Source organism: Grammomys surdaster, unplaced genomic scaffold (genome assembly GCF_004785775.1).
Source record: "Grammomys surdaster isolate TR1022 unplaced genomic scaffold, NIH_TR_1.0 205, whole genome shotgun sequence".
In the NCBI taxonomy this organism is placed as follows: Eukaryota; Metazoa; Chordata; class Mammalia; order Rodentia; family Muridae; genus Grammomys; species Grammomys surdaster.
The window spans coordinates 5653687-5666988 of record NW_021604650.1 but is presented as its reverse complement, the minus strand read 5'-3'; the positions used below and the strand labels follow the sequence as shown (position 1 = coordinate 5666988).

Genomic DNA, 13302 nt, shown 5'->3' with positions numbered 1-13302 from the left:
GGTCAAGAGAGGCTCAAGTCTACACTCATAACCCCATATTCAGGCTCAATCTGCCCATGGTGGTCCTGTCTCTAAGAAACATGATTTTGTAGGATCCTTCTTGTTTAGTTTCCTAAACCAAGACCTGACTGCCTGTGGATCCAAGTTTGCCCTGCTGTAGGAGCAGCTGCACTGCCAAGGAGCTGTCAATGCCAGCTGCCATGTGGGTGCATGCAGCCTTCCTTGGCCCAGCATGCTGCCCCACAGGAGGAAGGCACCCCACGGTCCACTACGAACGCTAGAAGGCCAGGTGTGATGGTTAATCTTATCAACTTGATAGGGTCTAGATCACTTAGGAGACTGGCCTCTGGCATGTCTATGAGGAAGTTTCTAGATTGGGCTAACTGAAGTAGAAGACTCACCTGAATGTGAACAGCACCATCCCTCCCATGGGCTTGGCTCACAGACTGGATTAAAAACCAAAAAAGTGAACTGAGCACCAGTGGTCGCCTCTGCCTTCTCACTATGAGAACAATGTGAGCAGCTCCACGTGCTTGCTGCCGAGCTTTCCCCAGCATAGTGGGCTGTGCTTTTGAATTGAGAGCCAAGGGAACCCTTCCTCCCTTAAGTTGCTTTTGTCGAGTGTTTTTGTCACAGCAACAGGAAAAGTACTACACCAGGTGTATGGCTCACATATGTAATCCCAGCAATTTAGGAGCCTGAAAGCAGAAGCTGGGAAGGGGGACCACCAAGGGTTCAAGGCTAGCCTGGGCTACACAGTAAAACCTTATCTTCAAAAAGTAAAACATAAACAAATGCCACTGTGGCTTGGCCACTTAGAATCCTACAAGGTAGACACCAGAAGGCATGTCACAGGAGAAAGGTCCTAGGATCCACTCTGTGGCAGACTTCAAATCCCCATAATACTCCACATGTACTTGGCCAGTTAACACAAAATAGATTGGGGGGATGGGAACAAACATGGCTGCCTTCTACATGTGGTTTCCAGAAGTCAATGTGTTTCCTGTAGAAACAGCTCTTCCATTCTCCATGGTAACCAATGGTCCTGGCCCTACCTTTATATAAACTACAAAAGGGACCTGGTCCATCCTCATGGCCCTGCCATCTGTCCACATGGCCATAATGAATACATGAGCACAGATAGGAACTATGGGCGGTGTTCTCTGATTTGTACTGTGCATGACTACACAGCTGTACTTATCAGACCTGTATTCCCACCCTCCCCGCCCACACACACACATACCTGCTGCAGGTCAATATTGTCATAGGAGGATCCATTTGAGGTATGCTGGAACTCTTCTTCCCTGTGCAGAAAACACATCTGAGGAGCATGTGCTGACTTGTACTTGTGTGCAGTCAATAAACACTGGGAGGTTTTTGTAGAACAAGGAACTTAGGGGTTTTTGCTTCCAGAATACCCACACTGAATGCTTTATACACCTGCTCAGTTACGGGGGAGGGAACAGGGCTCCAAAAGAAGCCTGAATGGGGTCACCCAGGAGCAATGTGTGGAGTATGGGAGCTTCAGATGTGTCCCAGTGAAATGTAGATAGTGGCCTTTGGGTCGAATCTGAAGGTAGATCTGCTGGGGAGCCACACGGGCTACCAGGCCCTTAGGCAGTGTTAGTTCTACTTATGGTAAAGTGCTAGGGCAGTCAGTGAGACTGAGTCATCCTCACCCAGGGTCAGGTTACTGGTCAACAGAAGGAAGGGGCTGCTGAGAGAGTCCAGGAGAGGCCTTTCCTCCGGAGTCATCTGCAGCATCTCCCACCCAGGTTCCCTCTGCCATGCGTTGCATCCCTGCCTCAGGTTCTGCCAGCCCCTGGGCATTCAGGGTGATTTGTAACAACAACTCACTGTCTCTCAGGGGATCAAGCCCCTTGAAGAGAAGGGGGCATTTGCTTCTGGGTAAGCACAAGAGGGTGCATGGCAGCTTGAGGGCCGCCTTCCCGGCACTGGGTCTGTCTGGTGTGTCTCGTCAGTGGAAATTCACTTTCCACACCTAAGTCTTTACCCACTCTTTTCAGGATGTCTGAATTTGGGCGTTAGGCCCAAAGCCTGTTGGTGGTTAAGGGTGGTGGGCACATGGTAGGGCTTGGCTTCTGAAAAAACATCATGGAGAAGAGGAACTGGAAGCCGTCTTCCAGGAATGAGAGGGAGGCTGGGAGGAGGAGGAGGAGGTCTGCACACACAGGGCTGTCACAGCAGAAAGCTGTTAGGAAGGTCTTGGACGATCAAGATGTGGGAGAAGGCTCTGGGCTGGGGTTGTAGAAGAGGAGAGTAATATGGTTACTGCCTCCAATAGTAGCTCTTTAACTGAAAAGAATCCCTGTGTGTTAGAGCTAACTGCTCACCAAGGGCTGCCCTGAGAGTACGGAGTCCTTCTGTTGCCCCCCTCCACACCCCATCCCATGATCATGCCTGTGGTTGTGGTTCTCAGACTATAGAGTGTGATCTAAGGCTTAAGAGGTCAGGGTGACCTTGGGTTTAGCATCACACTTCTATTTGAACCATGCTCAGTGACATGCCTCCCCCTTTTACAGTCAGAAGGAGACAGCCAGTCCAGTCAGGACAGGTGCCCTGAGGAGGTTCCTGTGACTGGTGTGAGGAAGTGTCTGGATTCAGTCAGGTTCTGCTGGCTGATGGAATACATTCTGGAAGGCCTCCGTGGCTTCTTTCCTGAGCCAAAGCCAAAGTGGGTGCTGTTGCTCACCTGTGTCCAGGGGACATGCAGACATTATGTCTAAGAGGCACATGTTGGGGCACCAGCCCTCAGCCACTAAAGCACAGAGAGAGAATGGGGTGCTGGACTGGGCTGAGCACCAAGGCCTCAGAGAGACCCCTGTGGCTAAGAAAGGGCATAAAGAAGCCACAGGATCTCTACTGTCTAGCCACTGAGGGAGTATTAGGGTCAAGACAGGTGGCTTCCTATGTGAAAGCTAGAGGAGAAAGGAAAAAGGTCTCCAGTTAGGGACCTGAGTCTATATTCCAGATCCCAAGGGTGGACACAAAAGTTCAAAGATCGAAGGGTCTGGCATAAGCTTACTTTACCCAATGTCTTGTAAAGTGCCTGAATCCATAGCAACAAATCCATCCTACCCCAGCTCTCCTTCCAACCATTACTGTGATGGCAGGTCCTGGCTGCCAGCCAGGGCTTCTCCAGTTACTGACCACACTTGAAAGGGGTTCCCTGGGGCCTTGTCACTAAACCACACTATCATGGGTATAATGGCATCCAACCACAGCAGCCCCAAGTGACTGTGGGCTGTCCTCACAGCCAGTCAATATGGGGCACAGCAGATCCAGGGTCTGTCACTTCCTATAGGCTAGCCCAATGACTCCTCCTTGGTTCTCATCACCCCTCTGGGACCTGCTAGAGCAGGGGGCTTTGAGAACTGAGTGAAAAGGGTCTCACACACCAGGATCCAGGAGGCTGGCAGGATATGTCAGCAGACAGAGCAAGGTTTTAGGTGAGCTTCTCAGCTACCTTTCAGACTTCTGTGACTTGTCATCGTACCTAGACCACTGTGCTTGCAGCTTATGTCACTGCCCAGCCTATATTACCTCCCCCCATAGCCAATTTCCAGAACACAGATTCTCCCTGGGGCATGATTAGCATGACCCTGCGATGGGTAACTGTTGGGTGACTTCTGTGACCTTAACACCAACAGTCTTGCTTGCCCAATGGGAACCTTAAAAAGCCACCACTCTGTCCTTACCTGCTTCCAGGTGTGTCTAACCAGCAGACCACTGGCCACATGCACCCAAGGCAGATTTGAATAGGGCCAACTCAAAATTTTATACTTACTCAAATATTGTAAGATTATTTTGCCTTATTTTCATTTCATGAACTTTGTAATTGGTAATGTCAACATAATGTAACAGTGACAAAAGGTTGGTCAGGCCAGCTAGACTGGTTAGAAGGGGCTGTTCTGCTCCTCCAGCACCAGGGTGTCCTGTCCTAGTTAACTGCTATCTGCAGGCCAGACCCTACCTAGGTCCTGTGCCTCCTGCAGAGTTCCCTAGGGAACTCTGGGACTCAGAGCCAGCAACACTCTTCACTCCCAACCTGCATTCCATCCACAGCCTTCTTCCTCTGTGTCTGGGGCTCGGCTACTCCTGTTGTGATTTCTGTCCACTATGTCCTGTGTCCTCCTATTGGGACTCTAGAGAAGAAAACCCTCTCCCTCCTTCTCCAGCCCTCAACCTCCAGACTTCCTGCCTTCTGACTTACTTCCGGGGGGCGGGGGCAATGGCTGATTCTGGGATGCAGACAGCCCTGTCTCCTGCCCCAGAGCAGCCACCAAAAAAGGCTGGCAAGGGCCAGAGTTGGTGGCTCTCAAGTCATTAGGCAGCATCTTTTCATCCCGTGTCCCCTGCGCGTACCTCTAGGTGGACAGTCAGAGTTCTGTTAATGTTGGTGACAGGCAGCTTTGGCCGGAACAGCAAAGTTGGGGCTTTTTAGTCTGTTTCCTTTAAAAATGGAAATGCTATACAAAGAGGTGAGCGCGGTGGTTCTTGGTCTTCCTTGCAGTGGGGATGCTGCTGCCCTCGGTGTCCTCAGCAAGGCATCTTCCTCAGGAGGGAGCCGCTGCCCTCCTTGGCTCTGGTGGGACTGAAATGGCCTGAGCCCCTCACTCCCTCACCCCTCAGCGTTGGCCTCTGTAGCCAGGAGAGACACAGAGCTGGCGGCTCCCCCTCCCGCCGGCCACCAGCCCAGCCTGCGGCTCCTCTGCTCTGCGCGGGATGACGCCCAGGCAGCAGCGCCGGTCGCACTGTGGGCTCATCAGATGACTGTGGGGGCTCCTGCTGCACACCACATTCCCTAGGACGGGGGAGAGGGAGGGAGGGGGCGCTGGCTGCAAAGCACAGGTCTCTGCATCCCCAGTGCCTGCTGCTGGCTCGTGCACAGAACAAACGGAGAGAACCTGATCTCCTCTTAAAGCCCCTTCAAGAAATAGCGAAGCAGCTGTCTTGGTTATTCCTCCGGCTGATTTCTTCGGCTTCCCTGGAAGATGCGTCTGGCCGAGACAGGCCTGGGGACCTCCTTCACCAAGCTGCTGCCTTTGCCGCCGCCACCACCACCCGGGCCACTTACTTTCTTTGCTCTGGGCGGCGGCGTCCTGGCCAGCCCCCGGGTCTCTTGAGCTGGGCCCCCTGCTCCCCCAGCGGCCTGGGCAGCCCCTCCAGCATCCATGACTCCTTCCCCTGGCTGGCTCCCGCGCCCGCCGCCCCCCTCCACATCCCACTGTGCCCCGCTCGCCCATCCTGCTACCCCCCCACCCCCAGCTCCTCCTGCACCGAGCTGCTGCCCAGGCTCCTCCATGCTGCCTGGATCTGAGCTGGGTGATTAATTGGCTGTGATGATGAGCGTCCCCGGCGGTGGAGCAGCCACCGTGATGATGACCGGTTACAATAATGGTCGCTATCCCCGGAATTCTCTCTACAGTGACTGCATTATTGAGGACAAGACGGTGGTCCTGCAGAAGAAAGACAACGAGGGCTTTGGATTTGTGCTCCGAGGGGCAAAAGGTGAGTGTTCTGGGATCCCTTCCCATGGTGTGTGTGTGTGTGTGTGTGTGTGTGTGTGTGTGTGTGTGTGTGTGTGTGTGTGATGCACACAGGCTTGTATGAAGAACCTTCCCCAGCTTGGAAATAAGCATGAAACAAGCATTTTCCTGGGGGCACTTGGTTGCTAGACAACGATGCTCTTTAACATTCTGCCTTCCTCAGAAAACATCTAGGCTTCCTGCAGGCATGTTTTTAATTTTCCATCTACAGTACTGCTCCAAATGAGCTGTTCTCTCTCCCTCCCTCCCCCCACCTCTTTCTCCCAATCCTGGGGAGACCCTGCAGCTTGGGCTTCAGTTTAGTCACAGTGTGCTGACTCTCAAAGCTCCTGGTCTCTGATACCCAGAATGGCCCAGCCCAAGTTTGAGGCACCCGGAAACTGGCCTGTGCTGGGGGTGGGTTTCAGCTCCAAAGGTGGCAGGTGTCTGCCAACTCACCTCTAAGGTGACTTTGCAAAGGCAAGGAGAAAAGAAGGTCCCCTCTACCATCAACTCAGCTGGCAGCACCATACATCCTGTGGCCTGGGAGTGGGAGGCTCTGGGACACAGCTCAAAGCAGTGCCCCACGCCTGCCCCTAGTGTGGGGCTTCCCTTCCCAACTACAGCAAAATGGCATCAGCTTGCTCTAGAAGAGGCATCTGCCTGAGGCAGGTGGAGGTCAGCCATGTGGCAGTTGTACCTGTGCAGGAGACATCCTTCCCCAGCTAGCTTGCCCACCTGCCACAGGCTCTGGCCGCCCACGGCAATCCATCCAAAAAGAGAAGAGCAGAGTCTTCTCCACCCCCAGGGTACAGGTCCATGCCTGTGTGATGTGCCTTCTCCTCCCCCAACCTGGGCATCACACCTTCCCACCCGTCCACCCCCGGCCTCTCAGGAGGACCAAAAAGTCCTTCAGCAGCCCCATGGGCCCCAGAAGCCCAGCCTAGCTCTGCTGAGAGGCATGTTGGTCATGTGATGGTCATAGAAAGGCAGGTCCCCCCCTGGAGAGAGTTCAGAGCAGATTCCAAATCAGCAGCCACCCACTGGGTCAACATTGTTCTCTGTCCCTGTTCCAAGTTGAATCCCCTGAGTTGCAAGTCTGTATAGCTGTGAAATTGGCAGGCGGTTTCAGTATGGTCTTTCCCTAGCTCTGTGTGGTAGGGGAAGGAACTTTTCCATTTTTAGAACTCAAAATGTTTAGTCATTGATACTTTTAAAGAAAATGACAGACGTGTAGACATGTACCACAGACCACTTTATTCCCTGGTTTCAGCAGAGTGGCCAAGAGGCATGAGGGGGTCCTGGCATTCCCCTGGCTCCAGGGCTCACATTAGTACTGAAGTGCGTGTGAGTAAGGAACCCCTCTCTGGGGCAAGCTAGCCAGGACCACTGCCTCCCAGTGGTAATGGGGAATGCAGTGACCCTCATCCTCCCAGGGTCCCATGGGCAGATGGGGTGACCAACTTGGAAAACATCCCCCAGACTCAAACACAGTGTTTCTCTGTCTTCCCAGCCGATACCCCCATTGAGGAATTCACACCCACGCCGGCATTTCCAGCCCTGCAGTACCTGGAGTCCGTGGATGAAGGTGGGGTGGCATGGCAAGCCGGACTAAGGACCGGGGACTTCTTGATTGAGGTAGGGCACAGGTGTTTGTATCACACTGCTTGGGGAGAGCGCCGACTCTCACATGAGAGAGGATCGTGGTTTTCAGCAAAACCATCCGGATGGTGGATGACTTAGGCTACATGGCTTGTATTTTCTTGAGTGTCCCCTAACCCCTGAGAATGTGTTTCCTCTGTCCCTGATGTTTGAGTGTTTTCATGGTTCTTTGGAAGGAGAAAGCATACGTGGAACTTGGCCATTGGTCTTCAAGAGGAAAATGGAGACATTGTCATGATGCTGGTGCCACACGCAGATCTGTGGGTGGCTTAGCTCTGAGTCCATAAATAGGAGGGGAGTCCTTGCCCACTCCTGTGTCCTAAGGGCAAGTCACCAAGCCTTTGTGTGGTGTTGGCTAGCATAAAGTGTGCTGTGGGTGGCTAAGAGTTGTTTGGTCTATGTTCAGTGCATGGTTGATGGTCTTTAAGGACCACAGAGCATGGGGCCAGAGTGGGGGTGGGGAGGGGCTAGAGAAGGCCCAGAGAGGAGACTGAAATATCCAGAAGCTATAAAAGCTAATTTTCATTCAAACCCAAAAGCAGAGTAATGTTTGGTCATTTGAGGAGTCTTCTTGTGTGCAAGTGTTGGTGTCTGTGAACGTCACCTGCAGTTGTACGTTGGCGCCAGTGAGAAGGTTGTGTCCTGGTGCTTCAGGGCATCTTGCCTCTTTGCTGGCTTAGGTGTTACTTTGGATCTCACTATGCGAGACAACTTGTTACTCTTTGGAAGCAGTGTGAATGAGCGAACATGCACTAGGTTGGAAAGATGGCCTTTTTAATGATCTGATAGACCCAAACGGGCCTAGTCAGGAGGTTTTGTTTCCCAGGGTTCACTTGGAGTCCTGCCTCAAGTTTGTCAGAAATCACACACAGGTGGAGATGATGAACAGGTGTATCTCACCAGCCAATTGGGTGACCTCAATGCACATCCGTTAAGAGGATACCCTAGCCTGTCCCAGTAAGATGGCACATTAAGCCTTTGCTCCATGTTATACGTCAGCTGCCCACAATAGTTTCTGTCTGTCCATCACAGTTTCGTATCACTCTGGAGTCCGTTCACACTAGTAAGGGTGACAGGAATAGAGGGAGAAGAGATCACAGCTGTTAGGTAGAGGGACCAGTAAAAAGGAGTCATGTGTGGCTCTCATGCCATTGCTGAAAGACGCTTTAAACTACTCTTGACCGCCCAGAGCCTGGTCTGAGTGAGGCATGGGCTGATTCAGGTTTCTGTGGGTCAAAGCAGTTGGAATCACTTCCAGAATGGAGAAGCCGGAGCCAGCTGCAACTCCTTGAGTTCATGAGGTTTGTAACCTCCTGGAACTGCAGACTGGGTTGAATCATCTTCTGTAGGATGCGGTTGTGACGCAAACCCTCTTCCTGTGTATGAGAGACACTAGAGACAGAGGGGGTGTGGCCTGGGACCGAGGCTCTGAGTGGTGTGTAGGTGGCCCTATGATGGCAGAGAAGGGGGCTCCAGAAGGTTGAGATAGGTTTCAATAATAAATGAGGGCTGCAGATGGGGGCTGCACACCCCCTGATGTTCAGCTCATTTGACTGTTTCCATGATAAACTAGTCAATAAAAGAAGCCTGGGCCTCTGCGGTGGAAGTGCCTTGGGGTGGTACTTTTTCTGGGGATGTCCTTGTAGCACTTCATTTGACTTTTTTTTTAAACCTCTGATATACTAAGCTGCCTTTGGGGAACAGGCATTTTGTTCCAGTGGCCTCTGAGTTCCAGGATTCTAGGCTTGTCAAGCTTGGCCCCCATGGCTTGTTAGGGCTGTGTGTTGGTCTCTGATTTTGTGCATGGCCTATGGAAAGACTTAGCACATCAAAGCCATAGTCCCACAAAGCTGATTGTCAAATTCATACACTGATGATGGGGCTGTGGGGTGCAGACCCCTGGAGGTGGCAAACAGGCTCCCCTCTTCTACTTCCCAGGTTGCCTGAGGTGGAACTCAGACTTTCTCTATGTTAGGTGCTTGGATTTAAGTCCGAACCTCCCGATGAATTATCTCCTTGGCTGCTGGCTTTTGCCATCAGGATATTAAAATCATTTGTAAGCCCTTACACAGGCATGTGCTTCCCAGGGGACAACCTCTCTGTATTTGCTGTGAACGGTTTTCCATCTTGGAGAGATTGTTTTTAAAAGCTTTATGTGTTCTCTTATGAATCTGTGTGGGGTGAAGCTGTCCCCTAGAGCACTCCATGAAGCATGGGTACCTGTGGGCAAAGCTACCTCAAGTTCCAGCGTGTGCTCCTCATCCCCGCGCCCCTTAGCAACCCTTTTCTCTGCTGCCTGAAAAAAAAAAACCTGCGAAGTATATCAGACTTTGTATTTGCTCTCTAAAATCGTGTGCTGTGGTTTGAACCTCAGGACCAAGGGGCCACTTTAGAAGTAGGGGGTTGACTTTTAACATCTCAAGTGTCCATAAAGCTCTATCCCTCTTTCTTTAACTCGGTCAGATTGCCCTGACATTGTCATCGTGCCTGGTGCCGGAGCCCATAATGAAGAGCTTCCTGTTGTACAGGGTTTTCTCTAGTCTGCTGTCTAGAATTGCTTTCCCTACTGATAAAGTGTTAAGGAGAGAGGTTTTTTCCTGTTGTTTTGATCTTTCCGTCATGACTACACTTCACTCCCAAAACAATGCTAAGATTCGAGTAAAGCCCTGTCAGCCTTTTAAGTCTTTTAATATTTACTTTGTCTTTGTGTGCGCAAGTGCGCACATGTATGTGTATGTGTGCTTGTGTGTATATGTATGTGTACAGGCATCACCACCATGCTCACCAAGTAGGGTCCAGTAATCAAACTCAGGTTCTGAGGTTTGGTGACAACTGCTCTTATGTATTGAGCCTCCTTGCCATCCCCTTTGATAAACTATCTTGAAGTCAGGGGTGGAAATTTAAAAGCTCATAGGGGTCAGCATGAGAACTCAGTTCTGAGTGAGGTGTGTGTGTGTGTGCATGTGTGTGCACCCCATGATTGAGGGTATTTGACTACAGTCACTCTGATGTTCACACATTCATCCATCACCGCTCAGAGCAGTGTGGCTACAGGCCCCCAGTGTACCAAGGTCAGAAGATATTCTTGCTCCTTGTAGAAAGTGGCCCAATGCTGATGGAGAGCCCATTCAGCTCCTCTGAGACTCGAGAGCAGCTTTGCATGCTTACACTACATAGTAAAGGCTTTGTCCATGGTTATTAGACTAAATCGCTTAGGGAATCATGACAAGGGGAAACATCTGGGCGTGCTTAGTATAGGCAGTGGGTTGGTTTTGTTTCTACTTTAAAGCATTTTCTGTCCGTGATGGTAGAGTTTGTAGAAACAGAGCCCTATTGCTAGAACACTGGTGACTGTGTCTCTACGTTTTCCTCATTAAGAGACTTGACAACTGGCCCAGTAACAATGGCTAGGAAGGCCTTCAGAGGACATGGAGTGGCTGGGAAAGTGCTCTCTCTGTGCAGCTTGGGTGAGAGGCTGGGGATTCCAGTAGCCAAGAAAGCTATAGAAGGATGTGTGTGGCTGGCTCAGGAAAAGGAAAGGAGAGCTGGTTGTCATTGTGATGTCCTATAGGCTCGTAGGCTCATCCTCTGAGACTTGGCTGCCATTGCCATCACCAAAAATGCCTGTTACCGATGAAGGCCTGGTCCCAGATCTTGCCTGCTAGGCCAGAACAAGTGGGAGTTTGGGCACAGTGATGTAAGCTGACGTATGAGACCAGAGAGATGGATCTCTCAGGAGAGTACTGCACAAACTTGTGGGCCTGAGTTTAGATCCCCAACACCTATTTTAAAAGTGGGGTGCAGGGGTATGCATCTAATCCCAGCACTGGAGAGTTGAGACAAGAGGATCCCAGGACTCAGTGGCCAGAACTGAAATACCCCATGTCTTATTAGAAGCCCTTAAACCAACTCACCAGAAAACACACAGTAAGCAAACAGCATCTGTTGCAAGTGCCATCGAAGGCCCATGTCCTTTATCACTGTCATTAAGGTGCACCAGTCATGGTCATTTCTCCCTCTGATTTGCACAGAGTTTTAAAAACAGACCTCTTAAAGTCATTATTTTGTTGTAGAAGAGAAAACTGAAGCAGGGAGAACTTCAGTGATTTCTCACAAGGTCACACACTGGATTATGTTAGACACCCGGCTCTGCCCAGACTGCCGAACTGGATGCCCTAGAGCTGAGACCCACACTCTTCCCCCACCTGTGCATAATGCAGGAAGTGAGGCAAAGGGCATGTGCCAGTTTTTTTTCTTTTCAAATTAGCAACCATTTTTCAGAACCATCATACCTGTTGCTGGTGACGACACATTTGTGTTGTTAGAACAAAACATGGAGTGCCAGGAATTCTGGGGAGGTCAACATGGCAGCATGTTACAGGAAGCAGAGAGCCGAGTGGGTAATTTCACATCTATGATTCCATCCTTAGGGAACTGCATCGAAAGCAAGCAGCATTCACAGCACGCAAATAAAATAATAAGAGGATGGGAAGGAAGGACAGCCAACATCTGCTATGGCTCCATGAGGGAGCCTTTCACAAAGCCCTACAAGGAGCCCTCCATGCCCATGGGGTATAATGCAGTTCTATTTAGTGAGCAAGACAGACTCAAAATTATCTACATAATCCATCTACAGGCAGGGAAGACAGCCTTGCCCAACCCCAACCCCCAGGGGATGGAAGAACACCCTCCACTTGCTTCAGACCTTCGTGTTTCTCAGCTTTTCTGCAGTGTTCATTTGGTGTGTGTGTGTGTGTGTGTGTGTGTGTGTGTGTGTGTGTGTATGTGTGTGTGTGTGTGTGTTCATTAATTTTACAAATAGAACATTCCTTCGAAGGCTATGGAGCACTGTGCTGTGGAATGGTGTCCTGGCTCCTGGGCCAAGGTGGCATGCGTCCAGAAAAGAGTTTTCTGGTGTTAGAAATTGTCCCAGGCCTTCCCTCAGCAGCCAGCCAGTGTTGGGCTGTGAAAAATTTCTATGGTTTCTGTGATTGTTGTCTTAGCCCTGAAGTGGCCGATCTCGTTTTTTTTGTGTGTGTGTTAATTTCCCTAAATAGGTTTTTCTTTGCAATTAAAGCAGGCAGCAATATCCTTCATCCTCGAACAGCCACGCTGCAGATCGCTAATTACCTTTTCCTCATATTAAACACTTGCACCAGCGATGCCTGGAACTGTTTTTTGTAATCTCGGTTTATATTCGAGTGAGGACGCTAAGAGGAATGTCCCAGGGTTCTCCTTGGAGACTTAGTGTGTTGTAAAAGCTTTCTCAGGTGGGTTCTTAAAGATGGGACTTGTCTCACACACATCCGCCTAAACCATTACTTCCAACCCAGTTGAGCCTGCATGGCAGCTTCTGCTCCCTCCAAGACTGCATCCCCCAGCCTCAGACCTCAGCAAGGCTTGTGCGAAAGGCAGCCAAGACCAGTCAGTCCTAGTATTCTATTGAGATCATTATTCATAAACATATGAGGGGACCCACCACCTCATTGGTAACATGTGGTACTGAGAATTAAGTCACGTGAAATAAATTGCATATTATCCCGGGCTCTCCAAGGAAGATTGGAGGTCAGAAGTTTGGGCACAAAGCTAGCATTTGTCAGTATCTGTTGGTGAGTGTCTTGTCTTTCTGCCTCATTAATATGCTTCACTCAGAACAGAAGACTGGAAAACATTTGTCAAACAAATAATGATAAGTTATAATGAGGGTGAATGATTTTGCGTTGGCAGTGACCCCTTCAGATGTGTACTATTGTACAGTGACAAGCACAAGCCAGACTAGGTGCCATTCAGTATAAGACCCTGTTAAAGCCTCCCCGACACCCCTGGCAGGCAAACTTGGCTTATACCTCTGCCCTCTGCACTCACCACCCTGCACAGTCCTGCCCTGGCACAGACCTGGTTTTCACATAATCTTGGAGTTTCCATTTGCCATGCATATGCTAACCTCTAGGGACAAATCCCAGGGTTGTGGAAAAGCCTTTCTGTGGCTTCCTCAGTGCCAGGTTCCCTCTGGTCTAGACAGCAGCTGTACCTCTTAGTTTGTTCTCTCTCTCTCTCTCTCTCTCTCTCTCTCTCTCTCTCTCTCTCTCTC

General features: G+C 50.6%; 1 protein-coding gene across 2 annotated transcripts in view; it reads left to right on the top strand.

Moving 5' to 3' along the window:
• Positions 1-13302, top strand: part of Shank2 (SH3 and multiple ankyrin repeat domains 2) — a 432981-nt gene that overhangs the window by 291598 nt on the left and 128081 nt on the right. For both annotated transcript variants that reach the window (XM_028771108.1, XM_028771107.1), the window contains 2 exons: positions 5450-5532; positions 7063-7187. In XM_028771108.1, the coding sequence (XP_028626941.1) occupies positions 5450-5532; positions 7063-7187 (208 nt within the window). The remainder of the gene's footprint in view (positions 1-5449; positions 5533-7062; positions 7188-13302) is intronic.